Source organism: Martes martes (genome assembly GCF_963455335.1).
Source record: "Martes martes genome assembly, chromosome: 11".
Taxonomy (NCBI): domain Eukaryota; kingdom Metazoa; phylum Chordata; class Mammalia; order Carnivora; family Mustelidae; genus Martes; species Martes martes.
The window spans coordinates 80,337,639-80,363,322 of NC_137899.1; the positions used below are offsets into that span (position 1 = coordinate 80,337,639).

The following is a 25,684-nucleotide window of genomic DNA, read 5'->3' on the forward strand; positions in this document are numbered from 1 at the left end:
TCCCGCATCTGGCTCTCTGCTCAGCAGGGAGACTGCTTCCCCCTTCTCTCTCTCTGCCTGCCTCTCTGCCTACTTGCAACGTCTCTGTCAAATAAATAAAATCTTAAAAAAATATATATATTCAGGGCCCACACAGGTGCTATATATATGTGATAAATATTCATTTACATGTTATAATAGTTCACATAAGAGATGCCATATTCCTAGAACATCCAACAGGTTTTTTTTTTTTTAAAGATTTTATTTATTTATTTGACACACAGAGATCGCAAGTAGGCAGAGAGGCAGGCAGAGAGAGAGGAGGAAGCTGGTTCCCCGCGGAACAGAGAGCCGGATGTGGGGCTCGATCCCAGGACCCTGGGACCATGACCTGAGCTGAATGCAGAGGCTTTAACCCACTGAGCCATCCAGGTGCCTCAACAGGCTTTTTAAACTAAAGACCCAGAGGATTTCAAAGTCTGGTTCCCAAAAGTGCTTTGAAGATAAAAATCCATAACCCTTCCAATTTATTGTTTAATCCACTTGACAAGTCTATCTAAAAGAGGGGTTTGCCATATTTTAAAGATAAATTAATCTTTTTTTAACTTGACTTGCCTCTTTTCAATTATTCATTACTCATCTGTTAATTATTCATTATAGGATGAATTATTGACAGAACACAATCCAGCCCCAAAACTAAACACTATTAATCTACTACTCACATCCTATTATCACTTTGGCATATGATAGAGTACTTGGAAGAAAAAGGTTAGTGGACTTTCTCTTCTTAAATGTAATTAAATTCAGTAAAATCCATTTATGAAACACTGCAGAAAAAAGATGGATACAGTTATAATGGAGGTCAAATCGTGTTTGCCCATACACACAGGGGTGATATTTAAAATATTTATGTGTTCCCACAAGCTCTAAGGAACCCAAACAGCTGCTTGTGCTAAAGCACCTGTACCTGCCATAGGGAAACATCGCCATCACAGTTGGGAAACCTTTAATTCTGGTTGATCATCGTCATTATTATATGTCCAAAACAGACATTAAATTAGTTTTTACGGAATCGCTACTATGGAATATGATATTCTTAATTATGCCATATAACATACCGACTTAGCAGAATAGCATCACAGGTATTTTCAGTTCTAGAATTCCTTCCTTTTACATACTATAAACTAAAGAGATACCCGAAGGTCTAGAATTGCCTGTTGGTATCTTTTAGGAATGGCAGATATTAATTCATGTGGCTGGATCTAGAGCATTCCTGATCTGAACACAAGGTGAGTTCTCGGGCTTTCCATATTAAATTGAGAGGCTATGATATATTCTCCTTAGTAATCCCCTTCACTAGTAGTCTTAGACAGAAGTTAACTCCAGACCCACCCTGAGGTTCCTGACTTAGTCAAGGGCTTAGAGATAGGATATAAACCAGCTCTCCTTCAGTGCAAAGGATTAATAAAAAAAATTTTTAAAAAGGGAAAAACCACCCCAAAATCAAGTCTTAGCAGGGGGTTGGACGGACCCACCTGCCCTGGAACATTCTAAAGGAAGGAGTTGCCAAAGAGGAGAGCAGGGATTTCCACAGACGTGAAAGGCTGAAGAACTGGTCATGGGCCCAACCTCATGTTTAATTTTGGTTCTTGGGATACTTTGAAGGCTCCAGGGGTATTCACCAGGGTACGGGCCATTTGCAAATTAAGGACTGTGTTGGAATTATAATACACAGGTTCCAATGTCTTAAGGTGCCGTTCATCAAAAGAGATGGATATAAAAACAGTAGCAAAATAACTGAGTGCCTGGAATTTATGTTCCTTTATGCCCAACTCTAGACTCCACTCGTTTCTAAGCACTTTAGGGTAATAGTATTCTAACTTTCTATTCTCATACCTCTCTACGCCAGCTGCACCCAACTTGTCTTCATTGGCCTGAAAACTCTTTCCAGAACTCTTTCTTGCCTGTGAATATGCTAGGTCATATGACTGGGGTGCCCTTCCTCTTCCTTGCCCACTCGAATTCATACTTCAAGTTTTATCTCAAAAGTCAGGTGTCTTGTGAGATTTTCATGACTAATTGCAGCTAAAATCAGGTGTTCTTTCCACCAGCTCCCATTCCTCTCTTACAGCACTTATCGTTCACTATCATAATTATTTGTATACAAGCCTGAATCCCTGACTAGCCGCTTCCTTTAGGCCTGAGACGGTATACCACTGAGGTTTGTTCTGGGAGGAACACAGTAAGTGCTCAATCCATGCCTGCTAAATAAATCCATGGTGAGCAGGTAGACGGAGTAATGAGAAGAACTCTAAATATTAAATCCCAGAACTCCATCTACATTATGAGCTGAGTCATGTTAGCCTTTAGTCTGCATTACTACACCGAAGACGCCATGATGTGGGCTACCCAAATTATGGTTTCCTTTCAAACAATCCACCTCTGAGCTGTTCTTCCGTCAGTGAGCCTTGTTCTGACTTGGCTTACGCTGCCCATCCAAACCAAGGAAGCAATGTGGTCAGTAGGCCCCGCTAGTCATCCAAAAAGGCCTTATCTTATTGATTCATCTGTTCACTCTGCCACAGTGCTGGTGATTCGGCTCCGAAGCCGGCAGACGACACGTCTCCATAAGGGAACGGACTTTCTTAGGATCTTGTGTTGGCTGCTAATCTCAGAGGGAGCCACTTCAGAACTGCTTCTCTCCCCTGTGAAAAAAGGTCACATTCCTTCCACGTAACTCACAGCCCTGTGCTGGGATTTGACTGTAGTGAGTCCTACAGTGTTAATCTGAGAAAGACCCAGGGTTTTTAAGAAAAAAAAAGCAAAACCAAAAAAAAACCCAAACTCATTTTATTGTCTTCAAGAGTTCAGACCTGTTACCTCACCAACTACAAGGGAACAAGAGCCCTGGCTGAGATGAGGGCTGACCCCGGCCCATGGTAGTTCCCCACCAACAGGCCCTGTGGTCCCGGCTTCCCCACCAGCGTCGGCTCCTCCATTGTTGATGTGGTTTTCCACTCACACACTGGATGGACACTCACAATCCTCCCTGACAAAACTTTTCACAGCCTCCTGGGTTAGATCTGAATGACATTTTAGCTTTAAAATGTTTTATGTAAGTGTAACCATTTCTGGAGACCTGAATGCTATGCTTGTTTCAACCATCATTATATTTTGGAAAATATCTTTTAGAGCTTTCCAACTATCATTACTCTTCATCAATATAAATGGGGTAGAATACCACTGGGATCGATTACCAACATTATGTTAGCATGGACACAGTTATTTTAACTGAATACCTATGTGTTTAGATATAAAGCTGTCTGGGAGTTTAAAATAGTAAGTTGTCCCATAAATGTCATTTTGGGGGAAAATTCCATGATATACTGGCTCTGTCAGTAAATGGACAAAAGGTATACATTGAAATTAAATTCAGTAATTCAGGAGAAAAAGATGTCAAGTACACACTCACCCACTATGTTTCATATGTGGTGGTTTATCCATTCGCACTGCTAATTTGATTTTTAAGTCAGAGTCCTGGCTATTTTTTGGAACTATCATTCGGTGAAACTCAGCTGACTTGGAGCTATTAGAAGTTGGGTATAATATCACCTGTAAGAGACCAAAAAAAAAAAAAATTAAGTGCACAATATAGTGTCTAATGATCGGAACGGAAATCTTTCCTATGTTTTCCTGTTTAAAAAGAAGGTATAATGCCCAAATGTGTCTAAACCATTTGACTCCCACCACAACAGATGGGTTTTCAATACAGACTCATTTATCTTTTTGACAACTATGTGTTTTCATATTATCACGTAATGAGTTTTCTTCCTGTGTCACTTCATAATGAGGTAAGAGCACAGAGGCTACAGTTGAATTGACAGTTGCGAAATACTTGTTAGACACCTATAATTTCAAGCTATTCTAACTCCTCGGGACAAAAGTTCAGAAAGAAATATTTTCTGAAATTATAGATAGCATGTTTAAAAAAGTAAAACCAATTATTTTAGGCAGCAAAAATACAACTCATGTTTTAATATTTTCATTGTAAAACAGTATGAAAGGAAATCAACTCAATTAGTAATGGAGAAGACTGATATCCTAGCACATTTTCTGCCTTAAATCAATACCAAAGGATTTTTTTCCCCTGATGACATGTTTTCAAAACCATGAAGATGATATTAGGACTGAAACAAAGTAATTATTTTTAGCAAAACTTCCAAATTACCAAATGATTATTTCCCAACTCTATAGCTTTACAAAGCCAACACAGAAAAAAAGCTTTCTCTTCAGATATTACATGCCATATACAAGCATACCTCATCTTACTACATTTCACTTCATTGTTCTTCACAGAGCCTGCATTTTGCATATTGAAGGACTGTGGAGACCCTGCCCGAGTAGGCCTCCTGGCGCCGTTAGGCCAACAGCATCTGCTTACCTTGCATTTCTGTCACCTTTTAGTAATTCTCAAAATGTTTCAAATTTTTACTTTTTTTTTTTTAAGATTTTATTTATTTATCTATTTGAGAGAGAGAGAGAGAGAGAGAGATCACAAGCAGGCAGAGATGCAGGTTGGGGGTGGGGAAGCAGGCTCCCAGCTGAGTAGAGAGCCCGATGTGGGGCTCGATCCCAGGACCCTGGGACCATGACCTGAGCCAAAGGCAGAGGCTTAACCCTCTGAGCCACCCAGGCGCCCCAAATTTTAACGTTATTATTCAATTTGTTACAGTGATCTGTGATTAGTGAAAAACTATGATGTTACTACTGTAATTGTTTTGGGGCTTCACTAACCATGCTCAGGTAGGACAGCAAACTTAAATGTGTGTTCATAAATGTGTTTTCTGACTGCTTTACCAATTGATTATTATGCTGTATCTCTCCCTCTTCTTGGGTCTCCCTGTTCCCTGAGACACAACAATATTGAAATTAAGGTAATAACCTTACGATAGCCTCTGAGCGTTCAAGTTAAAGGAGGAGTCACATGTCTCACTTAAAATAAAAAACTAGAAATCACAAGGCTTAGTGAGGAAGGCATGTCAGAAGCCAAGACAGGCTGAAGGCTAGGTCTCTTGGGCCAAGTTGTCATCATCAAGGAAAAGTTCTTGAAGGAAATTAAAAGTGTACTCTAGTGCATGCATAAGTGATAAAAAGCAAAAGAGCTTTATTGCTAATATAGAGAAAGTTTTACTGGTTGGGAAAGAAGATCAAATAAGTCACAACATTCCCCAAAGCCAGAGCCTAATCCAGAGCAAGACCCTAACTTTCTTCAATTCTCTGATGGCTAAGAGAGGCAAAGAAGCTACAGAAGGAAAGTCTGAAGCTAGCAGAGGTTGTTTCATGGGGGTTGAGGAAAGAAGCCATCTCCATAACATAGAAGTACAAGGTGAAGCAGTTAGTGCTGATGTAGAAGCCCCAGCAAGTTATCTGAAGATCTGAGTAATAAAAGTGACAACACTAAACAACACATTTTCAATGCACACAAAACAGTCTTATGTTGGAAGAAGAGGTCATCTTGGACTTTCATAGCTAGAGAGGAGAAGTCAATTACTGGCTTTAAAGCATCAAAAGGAGAGGTGGACTCCCTCTTATTAGGGGCTGATGTAGCTGGTGACTTTAAATTGAAGCTAAAGCTCATTTACCTACCCTTCCAAAAATCCCTACCATTCCAAAAATTCCAAGAATGATACTAAATCTGCTCTGCTTGAGCTCTATACCTGGAATAACAAAGCCTTGATAACAGCACATCTGTTTACAACATGGTTTACTGGCTATTTTAAGTCCACTGATGAGATCTACTGCTCAGAAAAAAGATTCCTTTTGGAATGTCTACTGCTTAGTGGCAATGCACCTGGTCACCCAAGAGGTCTGATGGACAATGGTGATTAGTGATTGTCCAATGATGGACAATGAGATTAGTGTCCTTTCCATGCTTGCTAACACAGCAACCATCCTGCAGCCCATGGATCGAGGAGTGATTTTCACTTTGAAGTCTTATGTAGGAAACACACTTTGTAAGGCTAAAGCTGCCATAGAGAATGATGACTTTGATGGATCCGGGCAAGGCAAAGAGAAAACCTTTTGGAAAGGGTTCACCATTCTAGATGCCATTAAGAACATTTACATTTATGACTCATGGGAAGTCAAAATATCCACAGGAGCAAGAATTTGGAAGCAGCTGATTCCAATTCTCCTGGATGATGTTGGGAGATTTCAAGACTTCAGTGGAGGAAGTACTGCAGATGTGGTGCAAACAGCAAGAGAACCAGACGTAGTACCTAAAGATATGACTGAACAATTGTTCCCTGAGATACAACAACATTGGACTTAGGCCAATTAATTACCCTGCCACGGTAAATCCTTCCACTGACTTCACTTAGAAGTACCCATTAGGAAACTAAAATGCGGCAGGAATGAATGATGATATTCAATAGTGAGATGATCCTTAGTTTGTGGATCAGATGCTATTAGTTGTTTTGGGACCTTATTCAGTAACCTATCATCAGCCTTTAAAGAATGAGAAAATTGTCCAATGTCTTCATTTAAATATTCTCATCTGTATAAGACTTTTGGAGTTTGGAACAGTACCAAATTTTGTGTAAACATAGAAGGAAGAGTTAAAAAGGGATAAAGTCTGTAGGTTGCTCATGCCAAAATAAATTTGGAGGGAAAAAGGATGTGGTAGGGAGAACAAGAAAAAGCTTCCCAGAATTGCTAGGGAAATGGCAGCTCTAGCTTTAGGGGTGGATATACAGCTCTTCGTCTTTGTTTTCACTTGTTGTGTTCAAGTGACACAACAAATGGCTGCAGTCTCTGGTAACACGTTAGGAGGTAAAGAGGTACTTCTTGTGGGCGAGTGACGGAAGTGGTTTGCGATGGAAATTCCTCCTGCTGAAGATGCTGTGGAGACTGAATTCACAACAAGGATTTAGACTATTACACAGACTCAGTTGGTAAAGCAGTGGCAGGGTTTGAGAGGACTGATTCTAATTCTGAAGGAAGTTCTACTGTTTGTAAAATGCTAGCAAATGATAGCATCGCATGCTAGAGAAATCATTCGTGAAAGGAAGAGTTGATCAATGACAGCAAACTTTGTGTGGTCTTAATTTAAGTTACCATGGCCGACCCAACCTTCAGGAACTGCCACCCTGATCAGTCAGTAATCATCGACCTCAAGGCAAGATCCTCCACCAGCGAAAAGATGACAATTTCCTGAAAGCTTAGATACTGGTTAGCATTTTTAGCAGTAAGTATTTTTAAATTAAGGTTATGTACTTTTTAAAGACAATGTTATCACAGACATAGAAGATTACAGTATAGTGTAAATATAACTTTTATGTGCACTGAGAAACCAAAAAAAATCATTTGACTCACTTTTTCAGGATATCCATTTTATTGCAGAACTCTGGAACTAAACTCACAGCATCCCTGAGGTCTGTCTGTACATAAAATGATGTATTTTCCCCTCTTTAGTCAGTCATAACATTATTTAGACATGGCCTGTATCCAAGCCTTGATATTTTTAAGTGGGAGGACTATATTCTGAAGCATAAAGATATGAAAGGCAGTGTGTATTTTAAGCCATTCTTATTTTATGCCAGTGTGAAAAGTAAACAAACTTGAAATTTCTGTGTAAATGGAAGAATTATAATGCTCAGGTATACTAAAATGTTCTGAAAAACAAAACACGGCAACTGAATTTGGCACGTTCTGCCAAAAAACAAAAGTCTTCATTTCCATGTATAAGTGGAACTATTCACAGAGAAATTTTGAAGCAAAGCTCTTTTTCTCTCTAGGAAAGACAGCAGTCATAAAAGCTTCTTAAACTATTCTCAACTTCCAACTTGTTAAATGCAACGGCTATTTTGAGCCTTTCCTCAAGCCTATCCTAAAAGCCACAGCTGAGTTGAATCCAGCATGTCTATACACTTAAGCATATAAAGGCACATCCAGTAACAGATAAAATGGCATTTGTGATATTTTAAAAAGTGTTATTATAGAATTAATCCCTTGTGACAGCTAAAATAGCCAACGGAATATTTTATAGATTCTTTCTTAAATGACAGTTAAAAACAAGTGATAATTTTTGGCTCACACCAGTAGACAAAACAATGTCGTTATCAGCTTAGAGGAAGATGCCAAAAAAAAAAAAATCCAAAACAAAACAAACAAAAACAAACCCCCCCAAAACAAAAACAAAAATAAAATAAAATAACCAAAAACAAAGGCGAAGAGCTGTATATCCATCCCTAAAGCTAGAGCTGCCATTTCCCTAGCAATTCTGGGAAGCTTTTTCTTGTTCTCCCTACCACATCCTTCCCCCCACCCCCAAATTTATTTTGGCATGAGCCACCTACAGACTTTATCCTTTTTTTTAATTCTTTCTTCTATGTTTACACAAAATTGGTACTGTTCCAAACTCCAAGTCTTATATAGATGAGAATATTTAAATGAAGACATTGGACAATTTTCTCATTCTTTAAATGCTGATGACAGGTTACTGAATAAGGTCCCAAAACAACTAATAGCATCTGATCCACAAACTAAGGATCATCTCACTATTGAATATCATCATTCATTCCTGCCGCATTTTAGTTTCCTAATGGGTACTTCTAAGTGAAGTCAGTGGAAGGATTTACTGCTTATCTCTGCTCATTTAAACCTTTGAGGGCCCATTATGTGGGGACACTCCAAGGTGAAAACTACGGATGGCTCAGATCCCTCAGGGAGCTCAGAGCTAAGAGCTCAGATACTCTGATGATCTTACTTCCTCTTGCTGCCCTTCTATCCCGACGATGGGCCAAGTTTTCTGATTCTGTCAGTCTCTGGGTTTCTGCACTGTCATTTCTTTAGTGGCTCTGTTCTATCACATGTGAAGCTGATACCCTGTGTTACATTTCTTCCTTTTGAAAGACCTAGAATTAGAATTGTCTGTTTTCCGGACAAACACTGACACATGTAACAAATGGAGGTCCATAGTATGAAATGCATTGTTTCCAAAAGAACTGTACTGATGGATAAACCCTGAACTTAGTCTGAACAATGACTGTAAACAAGGTTCCAGGTCCCCAAATTGCACATCCATGAAGTGGTCATGGTCATCTACATGATGGTCCCACAGATGGTAACAGAGAAGCCGCAGCTCCCAATGAGTAGAGGCCAAAGGGCCAGGAGAAATAAAGGACAAAGGAGTTCTTTTTCAGAAATAGAACAAGGGTCTAATCAAGAGATCCTGAACACTGCCAGGACAGGATTTCAGTCTTGTCCCTGGACAATCATTCCTAGGTATTTTCCATTTTACCTTTTTTTTTTTTTTTTTCTTTTCCCCAAATGGGCTACTTGGTTGTGGCTCTCCTGTGTCTGTATCCTGGATTGCTGCTAGGACAGGGTGGGGAGGGGGAGGTGGAGCAGTGGGTAGTTAACAGGAATTTTAGTTCATAGGTCACCAGGGTTGGACCTATTGGAGATGCTGGATTCTGGCCTGGAGGAGACGTCGGGTGGATTCCCTTGAGTTGAAGTGAATGTGTTCTACGTGTAGGAGGAAGGGTAACACAACTATTCTCATATTTGGCTACAGGGGCAAACTAGAGCTGAGCATCTGTTTACTGGGATTCGTGCTTTCACTAGCATAGAGCTGTTGCTAGAATCAGTCAGTAAGGCAGAGAATGTATTTTCTAGCTCCTCTTTACATCTAAGTAGGGATACATGACAGTTCTAGCTAATGGAACATGAAGAGAAGTGGTAAGTGTCACTTTGGGCAAAAATAATGAAGATATAGGTATGCCTTCTTCATCCCTTTTTGCTCATCTGCTAGCCAAATGCAGAGAACTCCGATGCTCTAGGAAATGAGAGCCATAAAATAAAATGGAAGAAACTACAGCCCTGAATCACCAAATGGAGGAAATCTACCTCAACTATCAGGAACACCCAATGGGAACTGTCGGGCAGGTATTACTCTTTTGAACTAGTGAAATGTTTGTTGGAGCACTTAGTAGTATCCTAAGTAGTATATGAACAGAGTTTGGCATCATAGGTCTTCTTTCACAGCTAAGTGCTTAAAAATTTTAAGATAGGCAGTTGTAACTGAATAGGACTTGGCACAGGAACTAAAATATTTAACAGATATAAAAATTAACTAAGGATTCTGCTATATTCCAGGTTTACATCTAAATTAATTATAGTTCTGTGCAAAATATTTAGCTTCTTCTATTATTTAGCAAAGTTGCCTATTCTTTGCTATTCATTTCTCTGAACTTGCTATACTTATTTCTGCTTCTTCTAGTTTATTAACATTTTAAATGTCACTAACATTTTAAATGTCCTGTCACTTAGCAGGACACATTTTATTATTCTTTATCTTTTTTTTTACCTTAGATATAAAACCAACCTATCTTCTTCATAATAAAATGTCAACATTACTTGCCATCTTTGCTGAGGTGTAATGAAAAACACAACTTTTTTTTAGGCTTTGTTTAAAACTGTCAAATTTAATATACAAAAAAAAACCCCTTAAGAATGAAGTGTAAAAAAAAAAATATATATATATATATGTATATGTGTGTGTGTGTGTGTATTATATACTATATACTATAGATATTATATATTATATACATACACACATATACATAGTGTTTAGAGTAATATGAGGTTCATGGGATCTGAACACAAGCTGATACCCCTATACTGTTCTCCTATTAAAATATTAAAGCCAAGCCATGTGCATTTGTGCACATTTCACATTACTTTAACTTTGTGACCTATACATTAAAGGCCTTCTAAATTTCTAAGTGATTTCAATAAAGGTCTAAAAAATGTAAAAACTAAGGGAGGAAAAATCCAGAACTAGGGGAGCTTAATAGGCCCTGGGGCTAGGTAAGCAATTCATTGCCCTTTTCTATAAATATCTGTTAGCCTAGAGGAAGAAAAAATGTCTGTGACCACAATACTTGCATTTTAGTCTTAAGATAGAGATATACTTGATACAATTCTAGCTCAAAAAATGGTACAACCACCAATTCTGGAAGAAATCAGGATAAAATGCATAGGGAAATTATTTCCATTTGGGAGTCTCAAAGAACACATAAGAATTACAAGGCAAAACATGGGGAAGAAATTGAGGCATAGAAATGAGGCTGTTGGCACTGAGTCACCTTAAGAGTGGCCCTCTAGAAAAAGGCACACAAACCTATGCTAATATTCTTAACTACTATCTTTAGTTCTCAAGCCCTTCCCCAAGCTTAATTGGCCAGATCTTTTTTTTGTTCCCTGAACCTACCCCTAGTCAGCTACTATTGCTTGCCCCCCGTAAGGACTTCAATCAGTACAAATGCTCATCAGATCTTCTCTCACATCAATTCTCTATCTCATCAACATATAAGAACACCGACAGACAGATGAAAAGATCCTCAACATCACTAATTATGAGGGAAATGCAAACCAAAACCACAATGAGATATCACCTCACACCTGCCAGAATAACTAAGCTCAAAAAGATACAAAGTAAGTGTTGGTAAGGAGGTGGAGAAAAGGGAACCTTCATGCACTGTGAATGTAAACAGGTACAACCACTGTGGAAAAGAAGACTGGCAGTTCTTCAAAAAAAGAAAAATAGAACTATCATATGATCTAGTAATTCCACTACTGGGTATTTATCCAAAGAAAACAAAAACACTAATTCAAGAAGATATACATATCCCTGTATTTCTCACTGCATTATTTACAATAGCCAGGATATGAAAGCAACCCCAGGGTCCATCAACAGACGACAGAGGAAGATGTGGTATAAATACACAATGGAATATTACTCAGCCATAAAAAAGAACAAGAGCTTGCCATTCAAACAACATGGGTAGACCTAAAAGCAATATGTTTAATGAAATAAGTTAGAGGAAGATAAATTCCCTACGACTTCACTTACATGTGGAATCTAAAAAAGAAATGAACAAAGAACAGAAAAAACCCAGACTCTCAAATACAGAGAACTGGTGGTTGCCAAGGGGTGGTGGATAGGGATATGGGCCAAAAAAGTGATGGGGATTAAGAGGTACAAACCTCCATTTATAAAATAAGTGACAGAGATTAAAAAGTACAGCCTAGGGAATATAGTCAACAATACTTTTCGGAAAAGAAAGTGAAACACTAACTTTTGAGAATTAGGAAGAGAACTCTATATTTGAGACTAGAGGCCAAAGAGGCAGAAAAAGCAGAATGTGATGTGCCGTATTCAAGGTGGACAGTGTTTCAGGGAGTAGGAAAAGGCCAACAGTACCAAATGGCAAATGAGAAAGTAAGCACAGTATACACGGAAAGGGTATTGCTTGATTTAACAGAGAAACCACTCAAGATCTCAGCAAGTTATGTGAGGCCAGACTGTGACAGTTACAATAACAAAAATCTATCTGAGGAAGAGGAAAGCACTTCCTTTAACTCTTAGGTGATCAAGATAGGGCAAGCTGGCCAAGATCACTTTGGCTAGAAAAGCACTGTTTGCAAAGGTAGGGGCAAGAAAGCCAGGGAGGGCGCAGAGGGTAAAGAGATGGGAAGTGGTACTGACAGATGACAGCAGAAAGGAAGACTGGGGATAGGCTGTGAAGGAGCATGTTTTGCTAAGGAGTTTATAGGTTATCCCATAACATGCAATTAAAAGATGCTTTTCAGCCAGGGAATGACAATAAAATTTTTATACCCCTGAGTAGAGAATAATCCCGTATCACCCAGCTGTATACATCCCAGAGCAGAGGTGTGGGGAGGTATCTTAACATCCAACTGAGAGATGAACTGGACTTAAAAATACATCCTTAAAATAGAGAGTAAAAATGCTATTAGCTAGAATCATGTTTCAATTTGTGATTAAAATCCTTTTTGCTGACAATCAGATGTCCTTAAGACACAGAGTTCTTTAAGGGCACATGTAAGGGAACATCTCAGATAAGTAGAGCTATCTCTATGACAGACCTTGCCTTTCTGGGTTCAGACCTTGACTTTCTGGGTTCAGCTGACTTTTTTTTATCTTCTTCCTGGAGAAATGCTGGAGATTTTACACTTTAGCTAAGATTCGCAATGACTAAGATTTTATACTTTAGCTAAGGTTTACAACGTGAACTTCTCAAGTACCAAGTACCTTTCTGAGAGCTATGACCTTGAGAGACAGACTAACTGAATTTACTTGATTTCAATAAATTTGTATTTAGCACTTATTAATAACTAGGATATATTTTCCCCAATATCAGAGCCTCTGTATTTTCAGTGTGTGGAGAAGATAAATCAAAAGATTTTTCTGAGAAAAATCTACATCCTTAGTAACATTTTCCAGTGTTTTAATACACCTGAGGCTGCTTTGTCTAAATTATTTCCCCTTCGATTTAATATCACGGCTTCCTGTCCTACTTAGTTGAAACAAAGAACACCTGCTCACTCTCACTAACACAATGCTCTTTTGTGTACCGAAAGATTAGCTTTAAGTCTTCCTTCAACTTCATTGTCCGTAGGCTAAATCCAGTTCCCTTTATTTTCAAAGTTGGAAAGAATCCTGGAATTTATAATATGGAACTGATCAAACTCCCAACTCCTTACCAAATGTGTAGTTGGCTTGACAGAGAACCATTCAACTCCTTCCTTCTACATAGTACTTTTTTTTTTAAAATAAGGTCCTTTTCAAATAAAACAGTAAAAGAAAAAATATCTAGATTCAGTACTTTCTCCTGACATTAACTTGTTAAAAGATAGAGATTAAAAACCTTGTTATTTGCATGATGGTGGCTGAGGAGAGTGTACGGAAAAGAAAAACCAAAGTGTACAAATTATTCCTAAAACTTTGCTGACATCTCTACTTCATAATGAACCGTTTTGTGATGGGGCTCTTAGAATGCATTTAGGAGACTATGCTCCCTGAAGCCAGGAGCTATTCTGTCTTCGAGTATCTCATTCATGGCTTCTAGGTTAATGTAAGCTGGTATCTTCAATTAAGCCCTTTTCACCATGACTCCTCTTCATATCCTAGAGTAGACACTTATCAAGTATTTGTTGGTTGGCTGACTGGATAGATAGATGCTCAGAGAAATTAGAAATAAAAATGCAAACCTAAAATTGATATTTCACTGTGGTGAAAAGAGAAAAAGGCTTGCCAAATCCGGTAACAGAAAATGATGGTAGTAATAATTTTGTAGGCCAGATTTTGTATGCCAATTACATGTGGCCAGACTATAAAAATTTATGAAACTCCCATCTTTCCAAAAATTCCTGTGATAGGTAGAGTAAGTTTCCCAAAAATATCCTAATCTCCGGAAACTATGAATAGATTACCTTAAATAATTGAGGTAGCCGGTGGAATTCAGATCGCTAATTAGCCAACCTTAAAATAGGAAGATAATCCTAGGATATCCAGGTGGACCCAATACAATGACCAGAGTTATTAGGGAGGAGGAAGGTAGAAGAGTGGGTGTGGGAGCCATGAGTTGTGAGAAACTCTCAGTTGGCCAGTGATGGCTTTGGACATGGAAAGGGGCCATGAGCCAAGGAATACAAGGAGTCTCTAAAAGCTAAAAAGGTAGGGGGCTCAGTGGGTTGAAGCCTCTCCTTCAGCTCAGGTCATGATCCCCAGGGTCCTGGGATCGAGCCCCACATCGGGCTCTCTGCTCAGCAGGGAGCCTGCTTCCCTCTCTCTCTCTCTGCTTGCCTCTCTGCCTTCTTGTCATCTCTGTCAAATAAATAAATAAAATCTTTAAAAAAAATAAAAGCTAAAAAGGTAAAAATAAATTTCATTCTCCCTTAGATCCTCTGGAAAGGAACTCCACTCCACCAACATCTTGATTTCAGCTTACTGAGATTCCTTTTGGACTTCTGACCTCCACAAATGTAAGACAATAAATTTGTGTTGTTTTGGGGAATTTGTCAAAGTCACAATAGGAAACTAAAACAGAAAATAAAGGCTGAGATTTGATCATAAAAGAACATGAAATGTGGAGATTTGATTAAAAAAAAACCACCTAAATTTACCTTTTAAATTTCTTCTGCCAAGTATGTGATTCAAAGATATTTTTAAAATCAGACTTCTATCAGTAGCTTTGTCTGATTAACAAGAGGTTTTTGTGTGTGATTACTTCTCTCACATCCCAGAAACATTCTGCTTAGATGAATTCTTTTGAATTTTTATTTTGCTAAAGTTTTAACTTTCCTTTCCTGTATATTTTTTAAGTGATTAATAATGAGGCTGATTATTTTGGTTTCTGGAATGAAAATCACCATGCATGTATTTCCAATAAATCTGAAGTTTCTTATACCCAAATGATCAACGATTATTTCTTTTATTACAAAGTCTTTCTTGAAGATTTTGAAAGACATAGTCAAGGCTGTCACTATATTTTTTATGGCTCAATTAAAAATAGTGACCTTTATTCATCTTCATACATCACTTTTATTGCTTGTAAGGTGTCGATTTCCTACCTCTCCTTGGATGGAGCAATATATTCTATCACAGCTCATCTGTGTTTTTTAAGACTTATCTAGACAGAAAAGCATCATTATTATTCTTGATCTATTCCCCTCCACCATAAATTATGAATAGCAGTAACCTTTATATTTCCTTACCAATACAGTTTCTATTAGAGGATACTGCATGAGTAGCTTTATCTCATTTCTTTTTACTAGCCTGGTTATAATAATGCCTGGCATTTATAAAGAACCTTTCAACTGAATGCCTCAAAGTGCTTCGTGAAATTTAAATTAATTCTCACATCACCCTTAAAAGATAGGCATTACTGTTGTTATGTAAATAACTTGACACTGAAGTTAAATGAATAAGTAAGGAAAATTACTTCAGGATGCCAACAGACACTTCCAATGTTATACCCCCCTTCTTCAATCCAACAAATTATTCCCTTAATTATTTTACAAACATTATAATGACTAATGTAGCTTTGTTCTTGCTTGGGTTATTAAATACTGTAAGAATACATATGTATGTATTTATCTATCTATTGATTTAAGTACTGTAAGAATTTTCAGAGCCAACTCAATTTTATTTCTGTTAATCCAGAACATACAATGGAAGGATGGGAAGAAGTTACAGACTATGTCTAAACTTCAGTAACTCCAGCTGCATCCTTAAATATATTTGATACATAATTTAGTATACGGTAAGGTAAGACAGAGGGTGGTAGGGGACAAAGGGTAGAGAATGAGAAGCTACGTTGACTCCTCCATTTGATCTCATGGCTATGTTAACAGAGCCAATACCTTCTGGAAGCAGGTTTTAAACTTCCGAGTTTCTGATGCTCAACCATCTGAATCTTATACCTTATACCTTTTACTTAAAACAATTTACTTAAAACAATTTGTTTTTTACTCAAACACTACAGGTAATAAATAGTAGGGAATAGAAGTACTTAGCTTTTGTGTAGGAGTGCTAAAGACCATGAAGGTGAATATTCTTAAGTGGCTTTGAAGAGCTCCAAGATGCACAGGAACTTCTTTTCTTTTTTTTTTTTTTTTTAATATTTTATTTATTTATTTGAGAGAGAGCATGAGAGAGGGGAAGGTCAGAGGGAGAAGCAGACTCCCCAAGGAGCTGGGAGCCCAACGTGGGACTCAATCCTGGAAGTCCGGGATCATGACCTGAGCTGAAGGCAGTCGCTCAACCAACTGAGCCACCCAGGCACCCCAGGAACTTCTTTTCTTAATGCAGCAACTAGAAGAGGAGGTTCTTAATGGACTTGAGGAAGTTCTAACCTGCTTCCTCCATGTATTAAAAGAGAAGGGCTGAACCTAGTAGAACCTCATTCTGCTGTAGGATCTAAACCAGATATTATCCTTCAACTGTTTCAGTTTATCACTTGGTAAGGAAGCTCAGGCATTCAAACAAAGGGCGTTATGCTACTGTCTACCCCAAGTTTGCTCAGGTGAAATGAAACTGAATGAGGCAAAGCTCAAGAGATTCATTTGTTCATTCATCTTCCCAACATTAACTGGACATGTATGGTAGGTCAGAAACAATTAGATGTTGGTGAAAGGATACTATGTCCTAGGCCTCACCTTCAACAGGAAATGGAAATATATCATTGTAAGTTTTTCACACTAATATAGCCTTATAATATCACTTGAAGTTAGGCTGTGATGAGTTAAAGCAACACGTAGAGTAAGTTATTGATAAGTCAACAAAGAAAAAAATAGAACTATAAAAATGTTCAATTAGTCTAAAGGAAAAAAAAGGGGGAGAATAAAGGACAGGAAAGACAGAACAAATAGCTAAGTGACAGATTTAAACTTAACCATACCAATAAATCATAATAATGATTAAAAGATTGCCAGATCGAATAAGAAATAGAAACCCAATTATATGTTGCTTAAATAAACATATTTTAAAAGTAAAGAAATAGAAAAAAGGATGGAAAAAGATAATATGCTAACACTTGTTTAAAAAATCTGGGATGGCTAAAATAGATTTTATTTTTTTAAAGAGTTTATTTATTTGACAGACAGAAATTACAAGTAAGCAGAGAGGCAGGCAGAAGGGGGAGGGGAAGAAGGCTCTCCGCTGAGCAGGGAGCCCCATGCGGGACTCGATACCAGGACCCTGGGATCATGACCTGAGCCGAAGGCAGAGGCTTTAACCCACTGAGCCACCCAGGTGCCACAGAGATGGCTAAAATACATTTTAAACCAAAGTATATTACAAGGGATAAGGAAAGTTGTTTCAAAATGACAAAGCAGTCAATCAGTAAAAAGGATTTGGAGATCATTAATATTTCGGCACCTAGCAACAGATCTTCAAGATACAAAAAGCAAAAAAACTATAGAGCAAATCCAAAATTACATCCAGAGATTAATACCAATTTATCAAAAATTGATTTAAAAAAGTATATAACCAATAAAGATATGTAAGATCTGAATAATAACTTAAACTCTTTGACTTTTCTGAAACACCCTATTAAACAATGGAAGAATACAGTCTTTATAAATGCATGTGGAACATTCACCAGATGGACCATATTGTGGGTGATAAACTAAGCCTCAGTAAATTTTTTTTTTTTTTTTAAAGATTTTATTTATTTATTTGACAGACAGATAACAAGTAGGCAGAGAGGCAGGCAGAGAGAGAAGGGAGAAGCAGGCTCCCCGCTGAGCAGAGAGCCCGATGCGGGGCTCGATCCCAGGACGTTGGGATCATGACCCGAGCCGAAGGCAGCAGCTTTAACCCACTGAGCCACCCAGGCGCCCCAGCCTCAGTAAATTTTAAAAGGATCAAAGTTCTCTAAGTATATTCTCTAATCATAACAGACTTCAATTAGAAATTAATAACAGAACTCTGAATAATTCTAAAATATGTGGAAACTAAATAACACACGCTTAATAACCTAAGGCCAAAGGAAAAAAAAATAAAAATAAAACAGTATTTTCAAAAGGATGAAAATGAAAAAAAAAGATAAAAATTTGTGGGATGCCAATAACACAATGACTAGCAAATGGGTATTTATAGCACCAAATACCTAGTTTAGAAAAAAATAGATTTTTCTCAAATCAATGGCTTCCACCTTTAAGAAATAGAAAAAGTATTGTAAATTAAACCCAAGATACCACAAAAAATAGTAAATATCACAGCCCAAATAAATAAAAATTAGCAAAAGGAACTTTATCAACTTGATGCAGGGGATCTTCAAAAAACCTTACACAGCTAATATTATACTTAATGTTGGAGAAAAAGATTGGATGCTTTTCCCAAAAGATTGAGAACAAGACAAGGATGCCCATTTTCACTACATCTTTTCAACACTGTATTGGAGGTTTTAGTAGTACAATAAGGCAAAAAGAAATGGTTTTAAAATCTGCTTAGAAAGGAAAAACAAAGTGTATTTTTACACAACAGTATTGTTTATGGAAAAACGATCTACAAAATAGTACCACAAGTAGTAAGTTTAGCAACACTGCAGGATACAAGATCAATATTGAAAAGTCATCTGTATTTCAATATACTGGCAATATTTAATTTAAAAAATTAAAACAAAATGATACCATCTAGAATAGGACCAAAAATATGAAATACTCAATGACAGATCAGACAAAAAAATGCAAAAACTTGTTAGGAGGAATGAAGAAAGACCTAAATAAAGGGAGGGATATAATATACTCATGGGTCAAAAGACCCAATACTGTTGATCAATTCCCAAACTGATCTACAGATACAATGAAATCACAGTCAAAATAACACTGAGTGTTTTTTATAGAAAGCTACAAATTGATTTCAAAATTCAAAGGAGAAAGCAAAGAACTTAGAACAGTCAAAAGAATTGGAGAATTAAAAAAAAAAAAAACAAAGCTGGAGAACTACCAGTCCTTGATATTACATGACAAACTTACGATAAAGCTTATCAGAGCAGCACACCTTTGGCATTAAGACAGGAAAACAGATCAATGGAATAGACTAGAGAATCCAGAAATAGACCAGAGATACATATACAATTGATCTGTAACAAACGTGCTAAGGAAATTCAGTGAAGAAAGTTTTTTCAATAAATAGTACTAGAACACCCAGATATTCATACATCAAAAAATGGGACTTTGAGCTATACATAGCTCTAGATATAAGAAATTAACTAGAAGTGGATCAAAGATCTAAATGTGAAAATCTAAAACTATAAAACTTCTAGAAGAAAACAAAGAATTCTGACCTTGGGTTCGGCAAAGATTTCTTAGATACAGCACCAAAAACATGAGCCATAAAAACAAATTCAGCAGTTGGACTTCATCAAAATGAAAAACTCCTGCTCTTTGAAGTATACTGTTAACAGAATGAAAAGACAAACTACAGACCCAGAGAATATTTACAAAACACATCTCTGATAAAGGAGGTGTGAACAATTTATTATGGTCTTTCTAGACTCAAGAACACAGGCAGCTCAATTAAAAATTGGGGATTTATGGGGGCACTCGGGTGGCTCAGTTGGTTAAGCATCCAACTCTTGATTTCTGCTCAGGTGATGACCTTAGGGTCGAGAGATCAAGCCCTGGGGTGGGGTTCCATGCTGGGTGTGGAGCCTGCTTAAGATTCTCTCCCTCTGCCCCTGCCCCCAGCTAATGCATGCACGCTCTCAAAAAAAAAAAAAAAAAAAAAAAATAAAATAAAATAAAAATTGGGGATTCATCAAAGAAAACATATGGATGACAAGCACACAAAAAATGTTCAACATGATTACATTAGTTGTTAGAGAAGGGCAAATTAAAAGCATACTGAAATAACACCACACCTATTAGAAATCAAAGATAAATATAATGTGCATGTGTCTAATATCTGTTCTGTGTGGGAGAGAGCCAGACCTCTATTACTATAGGGAAACTAAAATGTCAACTTCTGCTAATATTACCACCCACATGGACCCACCATGGAGGATGCCTATTTATATCCTCTGCACCTTCCTGAATGTGAGAAAGCAAGAAAATGCTTTCCTTCACCGCTACACTGAAGAGGCCAGCCAACCGCTTAGAGAGGGCCTGTGGTAGAGACACTAACAACTGAAGTCAGACTCCGAACAATAAGTCTTCACAGCACATGATTAATGATCCAGACGTAATTAATTGCAGTGAGAAAAAGTATTTAGAAGGAATGTGCGCCATGTATGAATTATCTCTGGCTCTTTCCACCTCTCTGCGGTCCTGCCTCTTGTCACTGGCATGGCTCTGGAGACAGGACAGCAGGGTTCTGTGACAAACGGCTACATGAACGGACTGAAGGAGGAAGGAGACCTTTTCTGTGACTTGTAGTTTCAGAGACGCTACACTACTCACTAAAACTACAAAACGTCCACAGTGTAGGGTGAGTTGAATTACGCACGTGAGATGCAAACGAGTCTCCATTCTACTTTGCAGTAGAGGATGTGAATTTGCTGGGCACGGTAGCAGTCATCCAACGCTGGCAATTTCAATAAAACTAGATATTAAGTTCTGCTTTCAAAGTGAAGAAAATACATACTACGTATTTATGTGTGTGTGTGTGTGTGTATACATACTATGTACATATATATAAATGTATATATATACACATTGTTATAATAAATATAAGTATACATATTATATATAAAAATATATATATAAATATATAAATAAATACTATGTATGTAAAAATACATACTATGATTTCTCTAGTAGCTTTTCTAATGCTTGATTCATATGTAGATGAATCAAATTCACATAATGCTGGAAACTTTATTTTTTAATCCTCAAATATAAATTTTGACTGTTTGAGTGAAAAAAAAAAAGGTCCCAAAGTGATTTTTATTAAGTTAACTGTATATTTTTGAAAACTTAGGATGCTTACTCAAAACATCTGTAGTCTACTCATAAATTATTACTTTGAATGTTGATACTGGAAGTTTGATGACTGTGTATAAATTAGGCAATTAGAAAAATGTTTAAGCTTGATGGGTTCTAACCAGTTATACAGGGGGTATCCCATTAAATATACTAAGTTTGGCTAAAATAAAGTAACTCCTAAAAGTTTTAGTATATGTGCTGCCGAAGCGAGCACAACTCCTAAAAGTTTAACATTAATGAAGAACTTAGAGATTTCAACTCACCCAAAGCTGTACAAATGAGAATAACAGAAAAGGATATACTCCAGAAAAACTAGAAGGACAAGAGAGAATATTAGATTGACCAGTTAATTGGTAAACTGACACTATTTCTCTTCCAAGAAGATAGATCTTTTAACACACCACTTTATCACTTCTCTCTTGTCAAGTTCCAAAAACAAAAATTGTGCATTTTCTGATCACTCTTCACATAGATCTCCTTTGATGCTTCATTAAGCAAACAGAAGAAATAACTCAATGAAAAAGGCAAATTTAAGTTAATTTTTACTTGCTACACTAAGCTATTACAAGCTGCTTGAAAGGTAACAGTTCATTTTAATGGACTAATCAATTCAGCAATTCTAATGCATCTTAATATTTAAGATACATCTGAAATTAACCACCAGCTGCTGTTTCCATACAGTATTTGTATTTGTGAAACAAGCATGATGACTGTCACTGTGAATTATGAGGGATGAACATCTCAAGAAATGTTACATGGAAGTACAGATATTCAAACAGGAAAAGTGAGAGAAATACATAAAATAAAAACCTTAATTTCAAGAATAGGACTCCTCTCAAAATGTGTATCTAAGAGGTAAGCACACTGTTAAGTCTTTTGCGATCTTAAAATATCGTTTAATCAGGTTGCAAGAAAGATGCTCTGGCTCCACGGTGTCGCAAAGGAAAACAGATTCTCTGATTTGCAGGAGCCTCCATCCTCAGAGAGGCAGAAGAACCAGCACTCTCCCATGTGTCCTGAAGATGTAGGGCCAAAGCTGTCAACTCAAAGCGTATGAATAGACACTAGGCTTTTTCTAACAACAGTTAGAATGTCTTTAGAGCAATGCTTCTAAAACTAAAAAGTCACTTGGGTGGCAACTTTTAAAAATTTATTTTGGGGGTGCCCAGGTGACTCAGTCCGTTAAGCATTCAACTCTTAATTCAGCTCGTCACACTCTCAGGGCCCTGGGATCGAGCCCTGCATCAGAATCCACACTCAGCGGGGAGTCGGCTTGAGGATTCTCTCTTCCTCTCCCTCCGCTTCCGGGCTCGTTCTCTCTCAAATAAATCTTTAAAAATTGAAAAAAATAAATAAAAGTTCATTTTGTACTCAAGAACATCTTTCAGCAAGTTTAAAAGTTACTAAGGAGTGCAAGAATTCCTTCTGAAAGACTCAGTGGAAACCTTGCTGTCTACAAAGAGATGTCCCGTGACATACTTATTTAGATTTTTCTACGGCTATGCTAAGTAAGCCTTGCTTTTGAAGTTTTAGGAACAAAATCATCTTTAAATTTCTTTTATTTGGGGGCGCCTGGGTGGCTCAGTGGGTTAAATCCTCTGCCTTCAGCTCAGGTCATGTTCCCAGCATTCTGGGATCGAGCCCCACATTGGCCTCTCTGCTCAGCAGGGAGCCTCCTACCTCCTCTCTCTCTCCCTGCCTGCCTCTCCATCTACTTGTGATCTCTATCTGTCAAATAAATAAATAAAATCTTTTAAAAATTTTTTCTTTTATTTGAACATAGTTGATACAATGTTACTGATCTGACAAGTTGATACCTTATGATCTGCTTACTACAAGCATAACTGCCACCTGTCACCATCCGGCATTATTATAGAATCACTGGTGAACTATATACTTTTGGGTGCTTGACTGGTCAACTATTTGCCTGTTAGCACAAGCTCATAATACGAAAAATCTGTTCTTCTGCCTCCAGGTTTTCCCTAAGGCATCTGGTGGAGTGTTGGCCACCAATTCAGATGAAAAATCTCCATATGCCACCTCCATTTCCATAAATAGGTGTTTGCACCTGCCCTCTACAAACAAAATCTGCATCACAAGCACTTGCCGAAGAATATAACCTTCCAGTGCCCAATGCCTACTTAAACTTGAACTATCATTTTGCAAAACTATATGCTATAGTAGGTTTTTTCTTATCCCTGTGACTTACTAGGTCTCAACCCTGGCTGCCCAGTGATACTGTTTGCACCAGGCTTCTCAACCTTACATGCACATACGGTCTCCTGACAAGTGCTTAAAATAATCCTGTCTGGGCTCACCCCAAACCAACTAAAAAAAAAAAAAAAAAAAAAAAAAAGAAGTGTGGGCTCACAGATTGAGTCTTCTCATGCACTCCCTACAGGGGGTTCTTACACACACACAGAGTTGAGAAGCACCGTCACATTAAAGAGCAGCCCCAGTGTACTGTAATAAGATGCAAACCATGGCACAAATTGATATAAAATGTATTAAAGGACGATGCATAAAATGACATTAGCTTAAATAATACCCTGTTCCTGCTTTAAGCCATGAAATTAAATTGGCTCACATTCATACCATAATTTGTACAATACTGCCAAATTTCGTCATCTCATCCGGTGTACTAGTTAATGATTTAGAACAAAGGCTTTGGGGTCAAAACATGCGAGTTAAAATACTGACTCTCCCACTTGCTGAGTGGTCTTAATCGGATTCTCACTTCTCTGCCTCAACCTGGAATGTCACCACCATTCTCAAAGAGGATTAAATGGGGCAAAGGGTCTGATGTCTTTCTCTTGCATTGAAGTTTCATCTATGTTGTTGCATGACTTAATAGTTAATTTCTTTTTATCACTGAATAGAATTTTATGCACGTACCCCAGTTTGTTCAGCCATTCCTCTATTGAAGGACCTTTACTGCTTCTAGTTTTTATTTTATTTTTTTAAAGATTTTATTTATTTGACAGAGAGTGACACAGCAAGAGAGGGAACACAAGCAGTGGGAGAGGAAGAAGCAAACAGGCTTCCCATGGAGAGGGAGCCTGATGCAGGGCTCGATTCCAGGACCCTGGGATCATGATCTGAGCCGAAGGCAGATGCTTAACCGACTGAGCCACCCAGGTGCCCCTGATTCCCAGCTTTTAGTGATTATGAATAAAGCTGTTATAAACATTCCCCTACAGATATTTACTAATAAACCCTTGTGTAAATACCTAAGAGGGCAACTGTTGGGTGATATGGCATGTCTATGTTTCACTTTAAAAAACCCAAAAAAACTACACCTGGCAAATTGTATGCCCAAAGTGGGTGTATAGTTTTGCATTTCTACCAGCAGAGATTAAGTTTCTGTTGTTCTGTGTCTTTGTCCACATTCGTTATTGTCAGCTTTCTTCTCCCTTAGCCATTTTACCAGCTGTACGGTGGCGGTATCTCCTTGTGGTAGAGATCTATTTCACGGACGGTGTTGCTCCTCTTTGAATGCAACTGCTAGGCAAAATTTTAATTAGAAAACTTCACTTTAAAACTCAGATCCCCAGATATCTATTTCTAAAAGTTTAGACTATAAACTTCAGGTCATGTAAGCCCTTTCCCTTCACATTAAAAAAGCAAAAAACCAAAAAAAACGGTTCCTGCTTCTCAGTAGAAAAGTAGATAAATATATCACAAATATTACTAGCAGCTCTATGACCCAGAGAGGATCACCAGTTTCTTCTGTGTACACACATGGGCTCAGACTATAACCCGTCCCCAAATCCCAAGTTTAAAGCAGGAATGAATCAGGTGTGTTTGAGGCACAGAAAGAAAGCTGAGTATGAAGGAAGGATAATGGTAAGCAAGGTGGCTGTGACAGGGGATGAAGTCAGAGAAAGAGATCAGTGCATGTACAGCAGGGGGCTTCAACGCTGGTGAAATTACCAGGAGGCCTTGTTAAACGGACTGCAGCACACAGCCTTCAGAGTTGCTGGTGCCGCAGAGTCAGTGCGAGGCCTGAGAATCTGCATTTCGAACAATTTTCCAGATGCTGCTGTTGCGGATGCAGGGTCCCACCCTGAGAACCATTCTTGGGTATGCTACACTATGATGAGGAGTCTGATTTTTATTCCAAATAAATGAGAAGACTGGAATATTTTAAGGGAGAATGATGTGATTTGCTTTGAATTTTAAATAGATCGTAGTAGCTGAAGTATGAAAGCTAGCTCAGAGGGGACAAGATGATAAATGGGGAAGTAGTGAGGAAACTATTACCAGCAAGGAAGGATGGTGTCCTGAATTAGGGTACAGGAGATACTATGATGTGGATATAGTCGGAATAAATTTAGGGAAAGCTGACAGAACTTGCAAATAGATAGGAGTATTCTATGTCAAAGTCACTGGCTTGAAAACCAAC

General features: G+C 37.8%; 1 protein-coding gene across 7 annotated transcripts in view; it reads right to left on the reverse strand.

Moving 5' to 3' along the window:
• The window catches only part of CADPS2 (calcium dependent secretion activator 2), a 526,208-nt gene that overhangs the window by 222,067 nt on the left and 278,457 nt on the right, over nucleotides 1-25,684 (reverse strand). For 6 of the 7 annotated variants that reach the window (XR_013967617.1, XM_080817937.1, XM_080817936.1 and 3 more), the window contains exon 8: nucleotides 3,452-3,591. Coding sequence is in view for 6 of the 7 variants with exons in the window: in XM_080817937.1 (XP_080674063.1) it covers nucleotides 3,452-3,591 (140 nt within the window). In the remaining variant the exon portion in view is untranslated. Of the gene's footprint in view, nucleotides 1-3,451; nucleotides 3,592-22,157; nucleotides 22,610-25,684 lie in introns of those variants that run through there. The other variant, XM_080817940.1, reaches the window with a different exon arrangement.